The sequence below is a fragment of the Aegilops tauschii genome, chromosome 3 (genome assembly GCF_002575655.3).
Source record: "Aegilops tauschii subsp. strangulata cultivar AL8/78 chromosome 3, Aet v6.0, whole genome shotgun sequence".
Lineage (NCBI taxonomy): Eukaryota > Viridiplantae > Streptophyta > Magnoliopsida > Poales > Poaceae > Aegilops > Aegilops tauschii.
This window is the reverse complement of record NC_053037.3, coordinates 532,795,323-532,817,697: the sequence shown is the minus strand read 5'-3', so window position 1 is coordinate 532,817,697 and position 22,375 is coordinate 532,795,323. Positions and strand designations below refer to the sequence as shown.

The 22,375-nt window shown below is 45.3% G+C and overlaps 5 protein-coding genes across 11 annotated transcripts; 1 reads left to right on the top strand and 4 right to left on the bottom strand.

The window, feature by feature from the left end:
- Nucleotides 1-255: 255 nt before the first annotated feature.
- On the bottom strand, nucleotides 256-7,755 carry LOC109758316 (pentatricopeptide repeat-containing protein At2g36240-like). 4 transcript variants are annotated; one of them, XM_073510992.1, is made up of 3 exons: nucleotides 6,197-7,755; nucleotides 5,516-5,781; nucleotides 256-647 (listed from the first exon to the last, which is right to left on the bottom strand). In XM_073510992.1, exon 1 carries the CDS (start codon nucleotides 7,699-7,701, stop codon nucleotides 6,796-6,798), a length of 906 nt encoding a protein of 301 aa, XP_073367093.1. In that variant the 5' UTR covers nucleotides 7,702-7,755; the 3' UTR covers nucleotides 256-647; nucleotides 5,516-5,781; nucleotides 6,197-6,795. The 4 variants fall into 4 exon arrangements, with proteins under 4 accessions (XP_073367093.1, XP_073367094.1, XP_073367095.1 ...); XM_073510993.1 differs by lacking the exon at nucleotides 5,516-5,781; XM_073510994.1 differs by lacking the exons at nucleotides 256-647; nucleotides 5,516-5,781 and adding an exon at nucleotides 900-1,589.
- LOC141042494 (uncharacterized) lies at nucleotides 900-1,782 on the bottom strand. Its single transcript, XM_073510995.1, has one exon. It carries the CDS (start codon nucleotides 1,711-1,713, stop codon nucleotides 1,108-1,110), a length of 606 nt encoding a protein of 201 aa, XP_073367096.1. The 5' UTR covers nucleotides 1,714-1,782; the 3' UTR covers nucleotides 900-1,107.
- Nucleotides 2,114-3,195, bottom strand: LOC109758305 (uncharacterized). Its single transcript, XM_073512006.1, has 2 exons — nucleotides 2,275-3,195; nucleotides 2,114-2,179 (listed from the first exon to the last, which is right to left on the bottom strand). The coding sequence occupies exons 1-2, from the start codon at nucleotides 3,193-3,195 to the stop codon at nucleotides 2,114-2,116; spliced, it is 987 nt and encodes a 328-aa protein (XP_073368107.1).
- A 2,786-nt stretch (nucleotides 7,756-10,541) lies between the features above and the next one.
- LOC109758321 (uncharacterized) lies at nucleotides 10,542-15,964 on the bottom strand. 4 transcript variants are annotated; one of them, XM_020317170.4, is made up of 11 exons: nucleotides 15,414-15,964; nucleotides 14,513-14,727; nucleotides 13,693-13,841; nucleotides 13,515-13,596; nucleotides 13,202-13,412; nucleotides 12,680-12,772; nucleotides 12,506-12,603; nucleotides 11,949-12,066; nucleotides 11,776-11,861; nucleotides 11,623-11,674; nucleotides 10,542-11,530 (listed from the first exon to the last, which is right to left on the bottom strand). In XM_020317170.4, exons 1-11 carry the CDS (start codon nucleotides 15,732-15,734, stop codon nucleotides 11,018-11,020), a joined length of 1,938 nt encoding a protein of 645 aa, XP_020172759.1. In that variant the 5' UTR covers nucleotides 15,735-15,964; the 3' UTR covers nucleotides 10,542-11,017. The 4 variants fall into 4 exon arrangements, with proteins under 4 accessions (XP_020172759.1, XP_045091030.1, XP_020172758.1 ...); XM_045235095.2 differs by having other exon boundaries at nucleotides 13,515-13,841; nucleotides 15,414-15,702; nucleotides 15,819-15,919; XM_020317169.4 differs by having other exon boundaries at nucleotides 13,515-13,841; nucleotides 15,414-15,963.
- A 3,021-nt stretch (nucleotides 15,965-18,985) lies between these two features.
- Nucleotides 18,986-21,305, top strand: LOC109758317 (uncharacterized). The gene is made up of 2 exons (XM_020317166.4): nucleotides 18,986-19,595; nucleotides 20,852-21,305. The coding sequence occupies exons 1-2, from the start codon at nucleotides 19,052-19,054 to the stop codon at nucleotides 20,926-20,928; spliced, it is 621 nt and encodes a 206-aa protein (XP_020172755.1). The 5' UTR covers nucleotides 18,986-19,051; the 3' UTR covers nucleotides 20,929-21,305.
- Nucleotides 21,306-22,375: the final 1,070 nt, after the last annotated feature.

Sequence of the window (22,375 nt, the reverse complement as noted above, 5' to 3'; positions counted from 1 at the left end):
CCTACTGAAGACTAGAGTCATTGAGCTTCAAGCCCCTCGTACTAATGACATAGAACTACTTAATGACATAGAACCACTCACCTTACCATCCACCCAGGTTGATTCTCTTTCTAAAATACATTTTAACTATCGGAATTAGATGTTTATTTATTATTCAACTTTAGGTGGTTTTGCATTTTCAAATACCGCTGTAGAAGTCTATCAACTTGGAACCTTCCGCAGCAATTTTTTTTTAAATAACAGAAAACAAAGGCGGACAATTCAACATACGTGCTCTCTATTTTCTTTTCTTTCAGATTCGTTCACAATTTTCTCTAGCAACATAAATGTGCCTGGTTGCTTTAATGCTTTTGCATCATCACAGCAGATCACTGTAACCACCCTGCTGCCTATGGATGATATTCATTCAGAAACAGAAGAGGAAACAGATTCTGACAGAGTTGTAATCTGAATATGGAGACGCTTCTTGAGACATAGAAAAAATAACTGAAGAAAAGTTCCATCTCACTTTTATTACTCCTGTATTTTCTTCATCTGTGTATCTTCTCTCACGCCATGGAAGCCAACAGGGTTATTACAATCATAGTATTTTCAGATGCCATCTTCACCGGTGCTTCTACCGGACCAGTGCTTCATCTGCAGGAACGCTGACAGCAGATGGTTGATCAGATTGATGAGCAGCCAGCAAATTTGACATATTACTCTTCAGTTTTTTTAACCAAATTCATAATTGATGACCGTCTGCTTGGTATTGATCCGTGCGTTGGGAGCTAAAAACAATAGCATTCATATGTTTCCAGAAACTCAACAAAATGGTTGCACAAGAAGTGCTCAAAACAGCATGCCTAGTGTTACTAACCAAAAAACAAGCTACAGATTCAGAATTATGACTACGTAACTGATTTCAAAGAACTCATTCACTTCACTCCAAATAGCCTTAGGTACCAAACAATCGAATCTGGAACCAGTAGGTTTCAGCGCCACAAAACTCGAATAACATCAAATTACAACAAACCGTCCAACTAACAGAGGAAGGGAAATATTACAGACATGCTCGATATAGGACGCGATACACCATTACTTCAGCACACCACGTGACACTCTTCATCATTCAGCGCCGTTGACCTGAAAGTGCGACATGCAGCTATATATCTTCTTGGTTACCATGGCTTGCATGTTGTCCACATACTGATAGAACGCAAATCTCCATGTCTCGCTGCGAAACATGAACATGCCCCAGTACAGCCAGAACCCAAAGCTGAACCCAGCAGCCACAAAGCAACACAACCACAATGTCTCTCTATCTTCAGCCTGCCTCTCTTCGATTTGCGTAGGTGTCGACGAGTTTACACAGTCTTCCAACGGAAACCCGCACAGCCCAGGATTATTGCTGTATATTGAAGGATCTACGAGTGTCTGCAACTGATTGCCCGTAGGTATCCTCCCTGATAAACTGTTGCTCGAGAGGTTCAGGACGCTTATGGTCTTCAAATCTGCAAAGCTTGGAGGAATTTCCCCTGATAGTTGGTTCCGAGAAAGGTCCAAGGATTCCAGCAGTACCAGATTGCCAATGTCTTTGGGAATACGACCTGACAAATGATTTCCTGATAAGTTCAGGTACCTGATTCCAAGAAGCGTTGTGAGCCCATGTGGGATCTCTTGTGAAAGAAAGTTGCCAGATAAGTCGATACCCGCCATGCCTGCTATCACCATAACGTAAACATGATCTACATTCTTCCAAACTATTTGGATTTGCTGTGCATGCACGCCGTAGCAGTATATACATAGTCAATTTGTTCCTGTTCATGTGCCATGCCAGTAAAATTTGAAAAATCATCTGGAACGGGTCCTGTGAGCTTGTTTTTTGACAAGTCCAACAATTGGAGCTTGTGAAAGTGTAATACCTGAAGAGGTATGACACCTTCGAATGTGTTTGATGACAGACGAAGAAACTTTGAGTCCAGGTAAGCTCTTGCTTATCCAAGATGGTATCGTACCTGAGAAATTATTGCCTCCAAGATCTAGAGTGATCAGGTTTTTACATTTCTTAAGACCCAACGGGAAGGCTCCTATGAAATGGTTATTGGCTAGGTGTAGATAGTTCAGATCATCACTACATGTCCTCGAGAATGGAACCAGGCCACTGAAGGAGTTGCTCGATAGATCCATGAACATCAAGCTTGCCATGTCCCAGAAACACTGGGAGAGACCTCCATGTAAGGAATTATTTGATAGGTCTAGGAAGTCTAAAAGGGTATAATTACAAAGGAATACCTCGCCCCAATCTGTCAGAACCGTGCCATAGAACTGGTTTTCACTGAAATCCATTGCCTGAAGCTGTCCAAGATGCTCATGAAAACAGTCCCTTAACTCTGCAACAATGTTGTTTGCCGTGAAGTCAACATTGTGCAAGGATGTGCAGTTTTTAAAGGTCTGATGGTGAATGCCAGTAAATCCATTATATCCAGCAATGAGAAATTTCAGTGCACCTCCTGCGCAAATGGATGGCGGGAACACCCCAAAGAAGTTATTCTTTGCAATCTCGACCTCATCCAGGAGACTGCTATTCCCAAGCTCTGGGAAGATGTGGCCTCCAAGTTGGTTTTCTGACAGATACAAATACCTGAGTTTTCTCAGATGAGTGATGGTACCTGGCAGCTGCCCTTCCAAATGGTTACCATCCAGCTCTATGGACTGCAGTTCTGTCATGTTTCCAATCTCCAGCGGGATTCTCCCTGTCAGCTTATTGTTTCGCAGGATAAGCTTCCGGAGCTTCACGAGCAACCCAATTGTTGGTGGGATTGACCCGGTCAAAGTAACCAACAGATCGAGCTCGTCCAAGCTCGTCAGGTTACCAATCTCTTCAGGTAGCGTGCTATCAAGTTTCAAATATCTCAATCGCAGTAAACCAAGGTGCATCAGCTGGCCAATGCTGCGAGGAATGGCGCCTCTCAAATATGGGTTTCTGCTGAGGTCCAACACAACCAAACTCGTGAGGTTGCCAATCCCCGCTGGAATTGTGCCATATAGACCAACGTCGTACAGGATGAGTTTCTCCATGTGGGGAAAGGCGGGGAAGTCGAAGTCATCAAGTGTGCCATTCAGACTTGTCTCGATAAGCATGAGCTGTCTGATGTGCCCAGCCAAGTCGCAAGTGACGTGCCACCAGTTGCAAAGGCTTGTGGAGTTGGCCATCGACCATGTACTAAGGGACCCATCGGCATCGACCAAGCTAGCCTTCCACTTCACAAGTGCTTCAGCTTCACCCCGGATGTTGGCACTCGCCGGCGCGGCGACGTATAATAGGAGACAAGTGTAAGAGAGTAAGAGAAAGCATACAGAATGGAGATGCTTCATGATGGCTTGGTAGGAGCTTCACTTGCTGCGGAGGATATGTCTCTGGATGAGCCAGCCGGCCAGCCGGCCGTTCCTAACAGGGTGGTCTGGTGGAGTATTGTAGTTTACATTAAGGGCAAGCGCTACATGCTAGTCTTATTAGTAGTCTATACTACAGAGGGCTGCCCATAATAAGAATAATAAATATGTCGTTATCAGGATGATACTTGGAAGTCATGGCACAATATGCTTAATCAACTCTGATACTGGACCATATCAACCAATATATTGTTGATATCCAACATGCTGGAGACAAAAGGACAATACGCTACCAATGCTGAAGACATAGAACCTTGGTCCTGCCTCCTAGAGCAGCAGTTCAGGCTTCAATGGCAAAGGCTTGCGCCCACAAAAAAAAAGGCACACAAAAAGAAGAGAAACATAGGCAAATAAAACAGAAGCACATTTGACAAACATAATTATCAGGGTGTCCACTCTAATAGTGAAATGTATCACTATCACCCTGGTTGATATCTAATATGCTCTTTGCCACAAAAAACCTAATATGTTGAAGAACATAAGCTACCAACCCGATATTCATGATTTAGATGCTGAAGACTTTGGGTACTGTAGTTACCAAAACCAACTGATATGTTGATTAGCACTGTTAGTACTTTCACTATATATATTTTGTAGATTACAAATGGCAAGATGTATGCATGTGTCGTTATCCAAAAAACATTTCAACTCTGATACAGGAATGTATCACCTGAAATATTTAATCGATATCTAATATGCTGAAGATAATAAGCTACCAAGCCAACATTCATGGTTTAGAAGCATGCTCCCAGAGGAGCAATTCAGGCCTCAATGGCAGGTATCTAAGCCCGGAAGAAAGCATAAAGAGAGAAAATTAGCTAAAAATACATTTTAGAATATATATTTCTAGTTCGTGCTTCATTTAGTGTTCAGACCAAAAATGCATGCATCCGGCACTAAGTCATAAAATTCTCTAAAAAATATAGAGAAAGTTACAAAAACAAAGAAAAAAGTGAATCAATTTAGTAAGAAAGTATCCTATCAGATTCAAACCAGTGATTTACGTCTTAGCACGAGATTACTCTACTATGAATTTAATGTGCGGAAAATAATGGGTGTGGCTAGCTCTCATCTAGATGAGAGTTCATCTAAGTGACATTAGCATGGAAAAATAAAAAGAAAAAAAAAACTGCATGAATCTCCGCATAAAATCAAATGGCATAGGAGTTAGATGAGACTATTCTCATGAGAATTAGCAAATCCGAAAAATAATTTACTATTGCAAAATGATGTCAAAGAAACTAGTAATGATTCTGTATCCCAACTTACTCGCCTCCTTTTACCTACAAAATTCACAAGCTCCCTTCCAATACATTTGGCCACCCTAACGGATGGAGCCTGCAGTATACTTACTAGTACACTTTTGCAATGAGTTCACTTGTTTCAGTTTCGAAATCCTTGATTATCTGGTTTTTTTCGTTTTTATTAGAATGGGAATATATGTTGTGCAGGGTGACATGAATAAGCACTATATCATGGCAGCAAATGAGTAGCAACTGGTAAATGGGTGTTGTATATGGCAGATTTTATTCAGTATTGTTACCAAGAAAACTTTTATCATGGTTCATATATTTTCTAGATAACTCTTATGGGTTTCACTTCTAGCCAACCCAACTTGTTTGGGACTAAAGGCTTGCAGCATGTTGCTGTTGCTATTGCTGTTGTTGTTGTAATGTAGGACGTTTTTTGACACTAAAAAAACGTCTTACATTATGAGACGGAGGGAGTATTTCTCTAGATAGTCTATTTCAGTCAGCCAATCTGGAAGGGTAATTCAATAACAATGTGGGACTGTGGGTATTGTCACTACTGAAATCAACTGATATGTTTGAGAAACACTGCGAGTACTGCCACTTTACATATTCATAAGATGAAGTTTATAAAAAAGGTACTTAGCTCATATTACTACAAATTCTCCTGGTCAGCGTCCATGAAATATAATGAAGTAGATGGCCAATAGTAACTGATTATTGGGGAACAAGATCAGCAGAAGCACAAATTGATGGTGAGTGCAATTTTAGCTTGTTAGGTCCCCGGGGTGTCAGCCATTTCTCATAGTATTTAAACCAGGATGACTAACCTTGTCAACATTCCAAATCCAAACATAAATCTGTTGATGGAAGGGAAATATCCAATCACGTTCTGCAACCAGCTGAGAGGCTTATCTTCTAGCATTCTGGTCAGGCCCGGCAAATTATCTTGGTGTTTCTCGAACATATCACAAATGCCTCAAGCAGAATAGCAGATGCAGGGGTGATATGCTAGATGCACAGTGTTGGCTTCCAGTTCTTGCTTGGGTGCGTGCAGTCAATACCCATGTGTGCTGTTCATTGGATTTCCCAAACGCTGTTTCGTAGAAGCATTTTTAGTCCAAACAAAGAATTGCACAAACTGGTTCTAATAAAAAACTAACTAAAATGCATTTTCCTAAAATCTCTCCTAAAACTTGTTTTCTGATAACCCAGTTTAATTTCTTCCAATCCAAACAACCACTAAGTTGACTTTAAATATAGTTATATATCTATTCCAAAAAATGGTATAGCTATATGCAGGCTTGGCGGGTTGGCTGTTTGCATCGTTGACGAACAAAGTAAATATAGATCCCGTAGGAGGACGAACAAATCAGTGAATCACATAACTATTTACAGATACCATGAGTCCAAGACAATGGCCAATGGTGCTTTAACTAAGAAGCAACAATGTGTGCAGACAACAAAATCAAGACTAATGTTCAAACTAAAGGGCATAATCAAAACAATACCTCATTCGAATCATTGGAATTTCGCAACTTCTGTCAGTGCAATTATGACCACCGCTCGTCTCAACTGCCATCTATCTGACTATCCCTTGTTTTGTTTTATGTTCCTCCAAAAGTCTTTGCACATGAATTCTAAGCTCCAACTCTCTGACATCTTGCAGTTTGATGCTTCCATGTGGCCAACAAATGTTTGGAGCATACACATGCCTAGAGGAGTTCACTTGTTATTGCAAAGATCTCCGCACGTGTAAGCTATCAAGAAGCCTATTGTAAGCCACAATGTTAGGTATAAACCCTAAATCAAGCATTTCATCCAACACAGCCTCGCCTTCCGTCACCCTTCCCTGCCTACCAAACCCCTGCACCAGCATGCTATAAGTCACACCATCAGCCTGAAAACCCTTCTCCTTAGCCAGAATCCTCAGCTTGTTTGCATCAGAAGTCCGCCCAGCTTCACAAAGTGCCTCCAAGATAGAGTTACAAGATATGGTATCTGGTACAATCCCCTCCTCAACCATCCTTCCCATCAACCGGCACACATCATCCAGCTTCCCTGCCTTCATCAAGCAATCCAGAACCGTTATGCCAGCAGGGACACTCAATCAAGCAACCGACAGGCCGACCCCAAGCTGCAACATCTCATGAGCAACCTTAAGCCCTTCCTTGTGCCTTCCTTCTCTGAAGAACCCGCGCATAAGAGTATTGAAGCTCACACCAGTCGGTGCACAGCTCCGGCGTTGCATCTCCTCGAACCACCCCATGGCGGCATCAACGCCTTCCACGCGGCAGGAGCTGTTGATGAGTATGTTGAAGGTGTAGGCATCCGGTGCGACGCGGTGGACACTGGTCATCTCGCCGTAGAAGCGGATGGCGTCGTCGTGGCGGTGGAGACGGGCGAGAGCGTGGAGAATGATGTTGTAGAACTCGGCGGGGAGGGGCGAGTCCGCGGCGCGCCGGAGGGACGCGAGGGCTTCGGACGCCGCGGGGATGTCGCCGGAGGTGGCGAAGGCGAGGATGGCCTTGCGGAAGGTCGGGAGGAGATCGGGGCAGGCGAAGATGGAGTCGTCGGCGCAGGGGCAGGGGCGGGAGAGGACGAGCTGGAGGAGGCGCCGCAGCGAGGGGAGGCGGCGGGAGGCTGCGAGGCGCGCGGCGAGGAGGCTCGTGAGGCGGTGGTCGGGGCGGAAGGCCGAGGAGGCGTCGGCGGCCGCGAGGAGGAGATGGAGGTCGAGCGCCGCGAGGCGCGGGTGGTGCCGCGCGCGGTGCAGGAGGCGGAGGAGCGCCTCCGGGGAGGAGGCGTGCGCGGAGGGGAGAGCCGGGACGGGGCTCGGCGGCGAGAGGTGGGAGACGGCGAGCGGGAGGAGCGGCAGGGAGGGGTCGAGGGGGATGGAGGCGGGGGAGGTGGAGATTTCGGGGGTCTCCTCTAGGGTTTCGATCTCCGGCGAGATGAGGCGCTGGTGCTTGGAGATTATGGAGGGGAGCTTCCGCGCCAGGCGGCGGGAGGCGGCCATCGCCGGCCGCGGGAGGGAAGGGGGGTCGGAGGAGAGGTGTGTGTGGCTGGGGCAGTCGGATGGGCTTGGCCCACACGCAGAAATGTATTCGACGAATCCATGGGACATGGGCTACATGATACTAGATCCACTGGCGAAGCCCAGAATATAGTACGAGCACTATTCAATATTTCCCTCTATTTCTAAAAAAAATATTTCTCTCTTTTTCTCAAAAAAAACAATTTTTCCCTCTGGAAAATATATTTTCACTTAAAAAATTCCATTGTGAGCTGTTCCAAAAAATATTCAAAATATATATTAATTGAGAAAAATATTAAAAATTTCCCTGTGTCCTAAAGAAGTTACATTATTTACATTCATATTTCTACTTTGGATGATCTCTCATTTCACAAAGACCATCCCAAATTTCAAGGTGGATACTAAATGCAGAACTCTAGCAGATTGGAACCTTCCTGGGCAGAAACACTACTACTGTGAACATTAGACTTGTTTATGTGTAAATTTCCAACTCCTAAGAGCATCTTCAACCGGGGGCCTCAAATCCTCCCCATTATGTTGGACGGACAATCTGAATAGGAGAAGACTATCAACCAAACCGCTCATACATCGGGCTGTCGGGGAACCTCCAAATTCAGTCCATATGTGGGGGAGGGCGTCCAGACGTGTCCGGATAGCCCGCCACTTCAGATCCCGGACCACATTGGACCATCTTTTTTCTTCTCTCTCTCTCTCTCTCTCTCTCTCTCTCCACACCAATCATACACATGTGTTCGGATAATTTGAGGGGCGCAACTACGTGCATGGACTGTTCGAATGCATCCGCGCACATATAGGAGGTCAGGTTAGGCATCTGGTTGGAGGTGCTCTCATGCCTTGAGAACCATCACGCAACCAAGAACCTAGAGGCTATGACACCAATTGACAGACCCGACTAATATTCAAACCAAATCGACACTTATTCTATGGAAGAACACTTTAGCAAGGGTTTAACCCTAGATAGTAATTCTTGTCCATATTGATGGGAGTGGATGGCTTTATAGCCATTATACGACAAAGTGGAGATGGAGATGAACAGTAAAAGGGGTGAACCGTTGGCTATCGCTGCGGGGTTAACAAGGTGTATATAAATTTTGTTTCCCCGCAAAAAAAAAATATAAGTTTTGTTGATAAAATTTTCATTTCATCAACCAACAAGCTATCATACAACCACTCCAATGAATTATCTGATATTCATTAGGTGAGCAATAAATGTGATTGCTCCTATTTCACATTGGAGCTTGTGTAAGGGTTGTTGATTAATCTACATACTTTGCTCTCTTTCATTTATTACATGCCAGGTGATCACTATGTCCTACTCCCTCCGTCCGGGTTTATTAGGCCTAAAGACAATTTCTATTAGACCAAGACACATAGTAATTTGCTCACATTAATTCTTCCATTCCACTCCCAATGCACTCTCTCACATGCATGCACCCAATAAAAAAGCACGCATGAAGTGTATTAATTTTCCAGCCATGGCATCAACAACAATGGGCTTTCAATGCAACCAATGAAATGGTTGCATGCATGCACCTTTCCAAAACGAGGCCTTATAAAAAGGGACATGTTTGTGATATTAAGAGGCCTAATAAACCCGGACGGAGGGAGTAGGTGACAAGTTTACTACTCTCTTTGAAATCCAAATTAATTGATGCAACCTCTATAAAATGTCATTTTGGACATCGCATGAGGTTACGTCAATTATCCGGATTGGAGGAGTAACACTTATCTTATAACTGTTGGAGATGCCGATGCCCTAACAATGACATTTTTTAAGCTTGTGGACCATGACCATCCAGTCACCAATCAACGATAACAAGTGTTAGTAATCGACACAAGCCGGCATCAAGCATTGCGGGGCGTTCGATCTGTGATGAGGGTCCATTTTCGGGCGTTCGATCTGTGATGAGCGTCGACACGGCCGTTGGCGAAACGGTAACTAAGAGGGATGAACTGTGAAACTGCCTCGTTTCTGAAGCTTGACACAGAAGCCCCCTCCCGGTCGCCGGCAGAGCGGGAGGACAGGACGCGGTGATGGAGCTCGCTGAGGGAGGCCGCGAGAGAGGAAGGTGGAACATGGAGCACTAGAAAAGGAAGGGAGCTTTCGGTTCGGCTGATGCACGACCCTTTCATTGTACTACACCACAAGTCGTGCACATGCATTTTCTTTGCTCCCTCCAATAACTGATATACTCCCTCCAATCCTAAATATAAGTTGTTGGGAAAGTGTAAACTAAACTTCCCCACCGACTTATACTATTTCGGAACAGAGGTAATACTTGTACTCTTTTGTTGTGCAGTGTCGCATTGTGCCGACAGAAAGGCACATCATATACAGGATATTAACACGTTCAGTGAAGTAATTTTGCAATGGATGGGATAAACTCCAAATAAGAGCTGGCGGGTGACGATTGCTCCTAGTAATCGGTCGCACCTGCACATGGAGACGACAACGAGTGCAGCAATCAACGCAAATAAAGCTGCAAGTGGAAGGTTCTGCTTCTGCATCACAAGGGGTGGCCGCAGGCTGCAGTACAATCTGTACTGCCGTGCCGTGCCGGGGGAGGAACGCTGGCTCTGGCTGCAGTACAACGAGCTGTACTCGCTCCCTCCCTCCCTCCCTCCGGCTATCTCGGACATGGACGCACCGAGAATAGTAGTACTACTAGTACGTACTACTTCACCTGTGCCTGCCAGGAAAATGCAGTGCAGTAGTACAACACCAATCTCCGTCCGTCACAACCCTTTCTCCCCGAGTGGCATCAAAAAGCTATAAGTAGAATTGATCGACACAACTTAACTGAAGAAGAGGAGATACAGCCATAGATTTCCGTCAGCGTAGCAGGAGTGACGTTATGCTGAACAAGGACAGGACACGCGAGGAAATTCCTGTGGGGTCGAGCTGGGAACACATGAGATATGAACCGCTTGATTGACGAGCGTCTCTTATCAACTCATGTGTTCTCAGGTCGCCCCCGCTGGAGCCTCCTCGCCACAGATGGACTGCTTGATGCATGCTCAGTCATCGGCGAGGCGTGTTCAGAGGGTAAACTGTGTTTCACTTCTTCATTTTCGTCCTCTTGGTTTCGTCAGAGATCAAACTGGTAAATGTGCAACTAATTCTCTTCTCTTGATACCAATGTGGCTCCTAAACCCACCTACTCCAACATTCCACGGCGAAAACCAAGTTGTGCAATTCCACATTCATCATCTGACACTCTTTCCTTTCAGATTACGTCCCCATGAACCCTACCATTAACTGTGCAGTAGCATGTAACTAGATCCCATTACAAACACTGCTGAGAGCATCATAGATCTGCTTGGTTGTACTCTCATCGTCGCAGTAGATAACGGTCCTGTCAGGCGCCATCTTCACCAGAGCTTCTCCCGGACTGGTAATCAAAATCGAGCGCTCACAACCCGCCGAGCCATCATCGTTGTCTGCAGGAAAAGCGCATTCGATCCCCTTCTCTTGCAAGGCTGACAACAGGCGGCCTGCATCGACAGCTCCCCAGTGTAGCAACTGCCGGTTCGATTCATCGGACTGATCCTTCGGAGCAACCAGCACGTACTGCCCCTTGCTGAGATGGAGCTTTGCCCTCAGCCTCGCGATGGCGATGGCCTTGTCCAACTGCCTAGGCTGCAACCCAAAGGCGACATCGGTTGGAAGCCCCACCACGAAGTCTTCTCGTATGTTTGGGATCTCGATAGTTTTTCCCTTGGAGTAGTACAGGTATGACCATGGAGCGTCCTCCTTCGATGGACACCACGACTTCAGTTCTTCAGGGAACTGCAGGGTAAAGTAGAGTGTGAGGAGATGATCGCTTGCTTCAAGAAAATCAGCTCCACCGGAAGGATGTGGGAAAATAAGTAATGGCATACCAGAACGAGCTTCGGTTTAAGAACTGCCAGTAATGGATTGACTTTCCGCACCCTGTCAATATTCAAGAAACTCAGAGCCTTTAGTCGACATATTCTGCTTTGTTACTATGAAGTAGTGAAACATAAACATGAGCTTTTGAAGTTTCAACATACTTTATTCCAGAAAGAAAAGAACATTCAAGAACTTGGATTGCCGCAGGCGTGAAAGGCTTAAGAGTCAGCTCAGTATCAACTCCTTGCTGCACGTGAAATAATCATGTATTTAGCATCACCAACAGCAGTTAAGATTATGCCACGTCCAGTGAAAAGATTTGAAACCTGTTTACCTCCAAAACAAGAAGATTCCGTTTATCTGCATGCCACCGACGAAGCAAATGGACTGCTGTGCTGTGCCTAAGGCTCCAGTCTAGACAAAATACAATGCAGGGCTCCTTCCACGCTGCCCTGGCAGGATTCTAGCGTTATTACACAGCAGAAAATGCAGGAAACAACATTAAAGAAGTAACTGAAATCCAACTGTTCAAGTGAGCTCACATGAATAAAAAGCAGGATAAGTCATAGTATAAATTATGCTAAAGGTAGCAACCAGATATTGTTGGACCTCCGTAAATTAACAAACAACCAAAACCAAAATAAGAAACAACCAGTACCGAGCTTTCTACTCCCTCCGTTCGGAATTACTTGTCACCAAAATGGATGTATCTAGAACTAAAATACATCTAGATACATCCATTTCAATGACAAGTATTTCCGAACAGAGGGAGTATAAGGAGAGTAAAAGAGATCGAAGTTAGTGATCCTAAACTAAACAATATTAAGGTTACCTATCATGTATTGTCGTAAAAAGTAATAACTAGCAACAAAATTTTGATAAACTTCTTACAGCAGGCCCTTTGAGTATAGATGAGGAAACAGAAATAGTCTGCCTTCCTTCAGAAGCTCCACATGGCCAAATAATGCCTCCTCCTCCCTCGAGAATAGCTGCAGGATAAATAGTGTTGCAGTAAGACCATGATAAGTTCATATGTCAAAACAACCATAGTGAGAAGGGAATGACCTTTTCTTGGCGTGGCTTGCATAGCCATTCTGGCACGGCATTCGTAAAGGATATTATTTTTTCTGCTGCATCAGAAATCATAAATATGGGTACCTGGCTCAAAACAGGGGGAAAATGTCAGCCCAAAACAACAGATGCAAAACATGTGAGAAGACAAATGAGTAATTCAGAGAAAATATAGTGATTTGGAATGGGCATAATATTTCATATAATAGAACTAAAGGAGCTTGATATTTTAAATGACTACAGTGTAGAACTAAAACACCCTTTGTACCACATGCATCTTTAAACACTCTTTAAAGCTAATCATCTTACAGCCTGTTGACTGCAAGTCAGGCATTGTCAACTTCACATTTCACCATTAGCAAAACCATGCATATCCTAAGTAAAAGTATGCTGGTATTATTAACAACGTTACTACAAAGCCTGACTTACACAAAGCACAATGAAAATATATTTTAACATTAATATTAACAAGAGTCCACTATACAATAACAAGGGGTCAAGAACTACTACAATTACCTTCATGTTGGAAGAAAGTAACGTTTCTGATATGTGTTCCAAAATTAAAAGAATAACCCCAAGTCGTCCTATTGGTATTAAAACAGAACCTCCAGATTTGATTGCATCTGATATACATGAGCATATGAAACTGATTCTCTCTATCTCCTCTGCAATATCATCATTCTTAGACAGGCATTGGACATATTCATCCTCATCAACACCATCAGCCCTTGGAGATTTTAAGTAACATTCCATGCAACAAGAAATGCAGAAGGTTATTTTTAACACATAAGCAAGTCATACAAAACTGAACTGCGACACACTAGCATACCTCAACAGTGAGTCATCACAAACCATTGCATTCTCACCCAGATTCTCATTATTCTCATCCATGACATTCAAGGACGAGAAATCTGAAAACAAAATGATATCATTTTCCTTCAGAGAGTTATAGTCGCAATCTAAGGCATGGGCTGACACAAACAAGGTGCTTGGCAAGTAGGTAATACTTGCTCTTGGACCCTTTATTGACCAGACACAATTGCCAAGCTCCAGGCCAGAGCTAGAGGCTTTCAGCATCAACATGCCATTGAAGCAAACCTCCTCCCCGTATTTCACAGTCTGGGTTTTTCGCATGCATTCTTCTAAGTTTGGGGCACTGCAATAGGTGTAATCCAATTAAGAAAAGAAAGCAGGATGATAGAGCAGCGTTGATATCATTATTAAGTAGTGAATCTCCTATGCAGTCATAAAATTGAATGGCAACCATATGGTCCAATCTCACATATTTCCTTGCAAGACTAAAATCTAGTCAGCTCTATTTGCATGTAACTGAGATACTAAGCATATGGAAACATTTAGATCTTTTACTCAAATGGCCTTTTCAGTTGTCACCAACAACACTGGCCTAACACCAAGCCAGGTTACTAGGGATGTAAACAGGTGCCGTATCAGATGTGTACATGAAATTACAGAGTCAAGTATGTATTTCAAGTAACTCAAGGTTAAAAAAAACTATCATAGATTACAAACTTACCATATATTCATGAATGAAAAGTTGGTATCTATTAAACTTCGTAATTTGCTACTTGACTAGTAAAATATTAGAATTTGGCTGTTGTCAATTTATGGATTTGGTTGGATACTGTTTGCTCCTAGCACACCCCCTAAGATTATCAAATTTAAATGAACCAGCGGAAACCATTTCTAAAGGTCAAGGATAAATATGGGAAACTGGTATATTTGTAAGCTTTCAGATGTAAATTTCTCTATAGTAAATGGGTAACACATGCAATTTAGCAAGTAAATGGGCTATTAAATAATGTGTACCTGTAGAGAGGCATCAAAGGAGCTAAATCCATTCCCTCATCTTCAATCACTATATTCTGCAATGACGACAGGAGTTTATGGAGTTTCTCCCCTTGCATCCACTTGGGTGACCCATCCGTATCTAGCCCATAGTATCTTACAAACTCAGAGTGCATCTCCATGAGCTCCCCCATCATTAGCTTTCCAATCCTTGCAGCTAACTCTGTAACATAAACCTATTCAAAGTTTCATACAGTCAACAATCGCGCTATATATTTCATTGTATGCACTAGCACCTACCTATGGAGGTGAAGTTTTGTTTAACAGAAGATTTTACAGCCAATATAATATAATATATTTCAATCCCTTGGTAATTGTATATGACCTTTAAGAAAAAACATGCCCAGACGTTTCAGCCCCTAAGTTCCACTTTGTAGTAAAGCGACCTAAGGATGTTAATTGTCTGTCATCGAGAACAAAAAGCCAATGAGCTTGCCTTGGGATTCATACAGGAGCGGACCTGTTTTCATCATTTTCTTAAAATAGAACATCAACTCCAATTGTTCTGCCCCTGCTTCCCCCCATTTTTGTACACCTCAGTGCTAACCTACAGAAGTTAATTATCCGCAAACTAAAGAAAAGACAATTAGCTAACTCATCTGTCCTTCAGACTATTGGATCTCACATTCAGCAAGCTTGTTCTTTTAGATAATCTGAATAGTGCAAAATCATGCGCTAACATGTTAACTACATTCCCCTAAAAAAAAAACATGTTAACTACAGTTTCAAACATGTAACCCAACTCTTCACTAGGACAAAAAACAACAAATCGTTCAAATTCCCAACAGAAGTTCCAGCCTAAACAAGCACAGTTCGAAATTTAGGGTGCTATGCACCAAAGAGTGGCAGGGATGGGAGTCACCTTGGTGTTTGCGAAGCTTGGGAGCCGCGTGAGGAAGGGGAGCCCAAGCATCCCCGTTGCGGACGAAACGAGCACGGCATCCACGCCACCTGCTTTCGCGGCTGCGGCCGCCGCCGGCGACCAGTAATAGGGAACCGCGCGGATGAGGTCCCCCGCGTCACCGCAGTCCGCGCCGAGTGGCACCGGGGCGAATGCTGCGAGGGCCGAGAGGTCGACGGGGCAGTCTAGGAGGAGGCGGACGCCCTCCACCTCCAGTAAGTGGCTCGCCGGCGTGTGGTAGTCGCCGCCGCTGCCGGGGGTGGCCACGCAGGTCAGTTTCATGGCGGCAGTGGCGGATCTAGCACTGGGCGAGCTCGGGCGGTCGCCCGAGTCCCCGACGGCGGAGCAAGCGCCCCTCCTCCTTACCTATTCTTCCTCCTCCAGGTTCGAGCAGGCAGCAACGCGAGCGGTTGATACCGGCGGCGGCGGCGCTGCGTTTCTTTCTGGGTCGAAGGGGTGGGCACGAGATTTTCTTTTCTTTTTTCTTTTTTGAGGGAGAAGAAAGAGTTGGTGGATTGGGCCGCTCCGTACCAAATGTATAGGCCCAATTATTTTACTACTCGTCCCGCTACAAATCGAAGTATATTTCGTTCCTCTCGCTTCTCATTTCTCGATCATTCATTTCCAATCCTAGCTTCTCAGGCGCAACAGGAGCAGTTTTGCGTGATGATAGGGGACGCTTCATAGCTGCACAGTGCTAATATATTCAGAATGCATCATTCATTTCCAATCCTAGCTTCTCAAGGCGCAACAGGAGCAGTTTTGCGTGATGATAGGGGATGCTTCATAGCTGCACAGTGCTAATATATTCAGAACGCAGCGGATGTGATGACTGTTGAAGCGATGGCCATGAGGGATGGTTTATCTTTTTGCAAACTCCATGGGTTTCAACAGAATTGAGGCTGAATCGGATTTGATAAATGTGGTGAATTATTGTCAAGGGCAAAACCAATGGTGGGATGCAGCAGCAGCAATTTTTGCGGATTGCATTTTTTTGCCCCTTCTCAGCTGCTGTCCTTACTCCGGATAAATTAATTGAGAAGGTCATCTTCAATCACTGTCTTCGTGATGAGAATTACGTAGCACATGAGCTAGCTTAATTTAGCTTTTGTAATAAACGTAATGATAGTTGGACTAATGAACCTCCTGGATTCTTAATTAGCCAACTGGTGAACGATGTAATTATTCTTTGATTTTCAATAAAGCTAGCCATAATGCCCCCCCCCCCCCCTAAAAAAAATCCTAGCTTCTCTCCAAAAAAAATCCAATCCTAGCACCGGTAGCCCCGCCGGTCCGTATAGTGCCACCCGCCGCCCTCACCCACCCCCCCGGTCTGTGTGGCCGTGCCGCTTCTACCTGCTCCACCGTACACAAGAACGTAGGGATATGTACCACGTCCCATTAAGTTTTCATGAAGAAATACTTTGTGGTTCAAGCTAAAAAATCATATATTTCTAGCACAGGTACTATTCGATGTAAAAGTCTATGATTTTTTTTTATACAGCTCACACCACAACATACTTAATCATGAAACTTTAAGGAAATATAGTTTACATCTCATTGTTCAGATGTATATTTCAGATTCTTTTAAAATTTTAAAATATGATTTTTGATTTTTCAAAAACAAAAGCTGGGGAGCAAGAAATCTACTCTCGGTAGCACCTACCATAGATATGTACTACTTTCTCCGTGCCATAATATAAGACGTTTCTGCAAGTTAACATAGCTTAAAAATCATCTTACATTATAGAACAGAGAGAGTACACTTATTTTTTAAGAAAAAGCCGTCATAGATAACTTTATTGATTTAAACAGGAATTATCATCCACCAGTTTGAAGGCAAGACAGCTGGGAGGCTGGTCCGTCCAACTACAAGTAATCTTATATTACAATACAAGAGTAGTTAGCTAGCACATACGCCGCTTCATTACATGAAAGATAGCAATGTCTAAATTCAACATTCCCAGTTGAAGAAGAAATATCCACACATTTTGCGAAAATTATTGAATTTGCATCCCACCCTGTTGTCTGTCCCATACACTCATCAATGACAGTCAGAGTGCGATTCCGCTTCCACCCGAGGCATACCTAAGGAGTTAGCAAACGCCAGTCCATCACGCATTGCCATTGCCTCCGCGTTAATCACATCAGCTACATAGGGAATGAATTTGCATTGTGCGGCTAGAAACTTTCCTTCAGCATCCCATATCACCGCTGAAAAAAACAAATGTACCCCGCCAACCATTGGTATGTTAGGGCATCTCCAATGCCGGCCCTCAAACCATCCATATACGTTCGGACCGCGCTGTACAGATGTGTTGTGTCATCCAACGTGGCCCTGTATCGGTTCGCTCGGTAGTCCGGACGTGTTTTTCCCCGCAAACCGGAGACAAAGTGAGGGGGAGGGAGGCTTTGCGGGCGTCCGCACCACTGCCACGACCACTCCTGACTACCCTAGCCCACCAAAAACCCTCCTCCCTCGCCCGCATGTGTTCCCGCCCGACGCCAGCTGTCCGCATTCATACCGCTGTAGAGCGGCCTCTCTGCATTGACGCCGGCCCAAAGCAGACACAACCTCTTATTGACACCAGCATTGAAGCGGCGCTTCAACCCAGCTCGAATAGGAGTGGCCAGTTGCTCCACGCCGGCACGCGGGGGAGCATGGTGGCACGGGCATCGTGGCTGCAGTGGACGCTGCTGTGTCGTCACACTTCTCCCACGCCTGCGGCCGTGCTAGCCGTCGCAGATGTTGGCGTAACCGCGCCCTGCCGGCGAGACACGGTCTACACGTCCGCGACCGCCGCTGACACCGAGAAAAAGTGGACCATGGGAGGCAGCCACCGCTTGGGTCCCACGATGGCCACCACCACCACGTCGCCGGCATACACAACCGGTGTCTTGCCCAGTTCAGCGCAGGTCATCGTCGACCCCAGCCTCGGCTTCACGAAAGCGGACGAGCCACTCTTCTCCTCCGGCTGAAGCATGGCCACTCCGATGAGCGGCGCAGCTGGACATGAGGAAGATATGGTGGAAGCGGAGGCCACAGAGGCGAAATTATACCTCCAGAGTTGGACCGGCTTCGGTTTTAGTTGAAGTATGTCCGAAGTGTGATGAATCTTGTCTGGTTTATATGAATACGTCGTTTTTGCATGAATTTTATCCGGTTAGTTCAAACAGTGGTTGAAATGTATGCGGCCATGTTGGATGGCCTACTCACGCATGAGTGTCTGCTGACTAGTCGCGTTGAAGATGCCCTTAAGAGTTCGGTAGTGCAAACCATTGGTAGTGCCACTGGTCAGAAGTCAAAGATTAGCGCCGGGTCATGTGTGCCAACGTATCTTCAGATTCCGTATAAAACTACTTTACGTAGTGATGAATAGTGGGCAACTCAGAACATGTTACTTGAGAGCCAATCTACCAATAATTTTCAGCTGGTAGATGTTGACTCCTCGACAGACGGTAGCTCGAAGTCAACGGTCGACAACCAATCTTAGTTAAGAGTTTAGCTAATCCACAATATATACACTGACTAACCTCACAGATCAGAGCGCCAACCTCCCGTTAATCGAACCCAAATACTTACTTGTCTTTCTCCGGCCATGGCCACCGCCGCGGTCCTCATCCTGCTCGCATCGCTCTTCCCGGCGCTAGCCGCCGGAACCGATTGCTGCTCGCCCGCCGCTGACTACGGCTTGGCCCTCACGCCCAGTCACAAGTGCGGCGTCGTCCTGCCCGTCGCCGTGGGCACGTACGACATGGGCACGTACGCTCCGGGGAGCGCGTACGAGGCCTCCCTGCGCCATCTCGTCGCCACCATTCCCGCCATGGCGAATGCCGAATCCAGCGGCTCCTCTTATTACAGGGAGGCCTGCCGCGACGGTGCCGGCGCGTGCGGGCGCTCATACGTCGACGACGCCGGCGAGAGCCCCAATCGGATTGTGGCCTCCGGCTACTGCTCCTGGCACAGGGACGTCAAGTCGCCGGACTGCGGCGCTTGCATCGCGCTGGCCTTCGAGGAGGCGCAGAGACTGTGCCCGTTCCAGAGGATGGCTGAGGCCGCGGTTGACGGCGGCGCGTGCAAGTGCAGCGCACACTTCCACGACTACGACATCATGGAGCAGTTCCAGCACGGCGACCCCAGTAGTAAGCTCCTCTCTCTCTCTCTCGCACACAGTAGATCTAGAGCAAAGAACAAAACTATTTAAAAAATCGTACATCACTCTGAGAGCCAGATTTGCTACATTACAACTGGCAAAAGAACATTGATTAGGTAGCTATACTATATATATATATATACAGTAATAGAGAGTAGTAGAAAGCATGGACATGTGATGCAAAAAATATTTTCTTCACTATTTGATATACATCACAGTCACTATAGTGCAATCACTATTTTTGTTTTAATATGTATCATTATTAATCTTTAGTTCTCATATAGAACCAGCTATATTACTGAACACCCATCTAAGATCCTTCCTCTGCCACTGCTCTAACCGTCCCTTTTCACCCGGCCGCGCCCCCTCTAGATCAGGGGTGGACACAGACCAAAATTGTAAGGGATCTTAACATTTTCTACGCTAAGAAGTTCAAGTGTCTCATGCATAAAATTGGCAAGTTAAATCTACACAAAAAGGAATTTGTTAGTTGGTTCTATATGAAGAGTTGAACACAAATAGAGAATGGAGCATATCCCGAAATGAAACTCCCTGAGCTTTTCGGGTTGACGTGTGCCCTCATTAGTGTGTGGAGTATACTAAGTATTGCTTATTCTTGAAAAATCTGTCACTATTCTTTTGGACATGTTGCAGATCCAGAGGATTGTGATAAAATTAGAGAGCAGTTTTTCTTTTCTTTTGGTGAGGGAGTAGTTTTAACATGATCCCTTTTACCTCCTCTTTTCACACAAGAGATAAAAATATATAATGGATCTGGGCCGTTGATCTCATTAAGTAGTGGGTCCGAGTAACTCTTACCTTCAATATGAAAAGAGGAGGTAAGAGGACTCATGTTAAAGTTGAAAAAGAGAAGGTGAGAGCGACCATTTTAAAACCGCTCATGCAAAATACCTTTGAGGATTAAGATCTTTTATTAGGTATGGTGGTTATTTTGACAAAATATAATCTAGTAAAGTGTACTAAATGGTAAGGGAGCACTCTTTGTTGTACTTATGACAATAATGAACTAGCCAACATTTATTTGTAGATTGCTAGTTTGGACAACCGTACATGTAGCTTTTGGTCTTGTCCTCCCTTTAATTTACCTCACATATGTAAAGGTAGATTCACTAATGTTAACCCACGAATGAGAACCCAAGTTCTGGTTGGGGCACCTGCCTTATATTGGGCTATTTGGCTAACTAAAATGATATTGTTTCTAAATGGACAAATTCATATATGTAGGTGATCCTCGGTGGAACACACCGGACCAGGTCATGGGCGTTGTTGCAGAAAATGAGGAGAACATGAGAAGGAGATGAGCATACCGCATCTTGGATACAACAATCATGGAGATCTTAGCAAACCTTGGATGGATGTCTAATAGAAGAATTTGTGCCTAGTTTTCTTTCCATGCTCATGAACAATGTGTGTTCTATTTGGGCCATTTATTGGTTCTTTTAAATCAGCCACAGGCTGGACTGTGTAATAACGGAAGGTTGAGCATATGCATTATGGAGAATACATTCCCATTTCTTAAAAAAGCTTGAAGGTGCAAAAATTGGGAATGGGGGAGAACGTCGAACTCTAGGATTCAACGTTTGCTAAGCTGGGCTATATATGGAGGCACGTTGCTTGGGTGGTTCATTGTGTATACGCGTAAATTGGCTAATTAGCCCGCCAAATGGCCTAGTTGTGACCTCCCTCCTTCCAGTTGCGGCCCATCTATTTGTTAGCACATTTCATGGATACTTCGTCTGCTACCTCGATACATGGCAGCAGTGCCATCTTATTTCTTCCCTGGCCTAAAAATGGACGGGCCCGAAGAGGGATCCATGGTGCGTCGCGTAGTTGAGAGCGGGGAGTCCTGGAGCAGCCTGCTGCCCTGTTAAATCCGCCGTTGCTCAAGATAGGTCATTTTTGTTGGAGAATGTCCATCTTGATGTCTTTGTCGTGATCTTGTTTCATAAAACTGGGCTCGATTGTGTCATGTTCCTTTTCATCTAGGAATGGTGCGCCAGGGGTATAGGCCCAGCCATCACTAGGTATCTGTTGGGCAACGTAGCATGCAATTTCAAAAAAAATCATACGCTCACGCAAGATCGAGATGCATAGCAACGAGAGGGGAAGAGTGTGTCCAGCGTTAGGTTAACGCGGTTGATGTAGTCAAATGTCTTCGCGATCCAACCGATCAAGTACCTAACGTACGGCACCTCCGAGTTCTGCACACGTTCAGCTCGATGATGTCCCTCGAACTCTTGATCCAGCAAAGTGTCGAGGGAGAGTTCCGTCAGCACAACGGCGTGGTGACGGTGATGGTGATGTGATCCGCGCAGGGCTTCGCCTAAGCACTACGTGAATATGACCGGAGGAGTAAACCGTGGAGGGAGACGCCGCATACGGCTTGGAACAATTGGTGTGTCTCCAATGGGTGCCCTGCCCACGTATATAAAGGAGGGAGAGGGAGGAGGCCGGCCCTAGAGGGCGCGCCATAAGGGGGGAGTCCTACTAGGACTCCTAGTACAAGTAGGATTCTCCCCCCTTCTTTTCCTTCTCATGGAGGGGGAAAGGAGAGGGAGTAGGAGAAGGAAAGGGGGGTGGCGCCCCCTTCCCTAATCCAATTCGGCCTCCTCCCTTGTGGGTGGCGCACCAGCCCTTGTGGGCTGGTTAGCCTCCCTCCTATGGCCCATTTGGCCCTTATCTTTCCCCGGGGGGTTCCGGTAACCCCTCCGGTACTCTGGTATGTACCCGATACACTCTGGAACCTTT

Bases quoted from the DNA above. Each gene is read 5' to 3' on its own strand.
- LOC141042494 (XM_073510995.1), bottom strand. From the start codon at position 1,713: ATGGTGATAGCAGGCATGGCGGGTATCGACTTATCTGGCAACTTTCTT.
- LOC109758305 (XM_073512006.1), bottom strand. From the start codon at position 3,195: ATGGCCAACTCCACAAGCCTTTGCAACTGGTGGCACGTCACTTGCGAC. The intron at 2,180-2,274 runs GTATTCCTTTGT...GGACATGGCAAG, and splicing joins TTCTGACAGATTGGGGCGAG to CTTGATGTTCATGGATCTAT.
- LOC109758316 (XM_073510992.1), bottom strand. From the start codon at position 7,701: ATGGCCGCCTCCCGCCGCCTGGCGCGGAAGCTCCCCTCCATAATCTCC.
- LOC109758321 (XM_020317169.4), bottom strand. From the start codon at position 15,734: ATGAAACTGACCTGCGTGGCCACCCCCGGCAGCGGCGGCGACTACCAC. The intron at 13,413-13,514 runs GTATGCTAGTGT...AAAATCTCCAAG, and splicing joins TGTGATGACTCACTGTTGAG to GGCTGATGGTGTTGATGAGG. The intron at 11,675-11,775 runs GTATGTTGAAAC...GAATATTGACAG, and splicing joins TCTTTTCTTTCTGGAATAAA to GGTGCGGAAAGTCAATCCAT.
- LOC109758317 (XM_020317166.4), top strand. From the start codon at position 19,052: ATGGCCACCGCCGCGGTCCTCATCCTGCTCGCATCGCTCTTCCCGGCG. The intron at 19,596-20,851 runs GTAAGCTCCTCT...TCATATATGTAG, and splicing joins CCAGCACGGCGACCCCAGTA to GTGATCCTCGGTGGAACACA.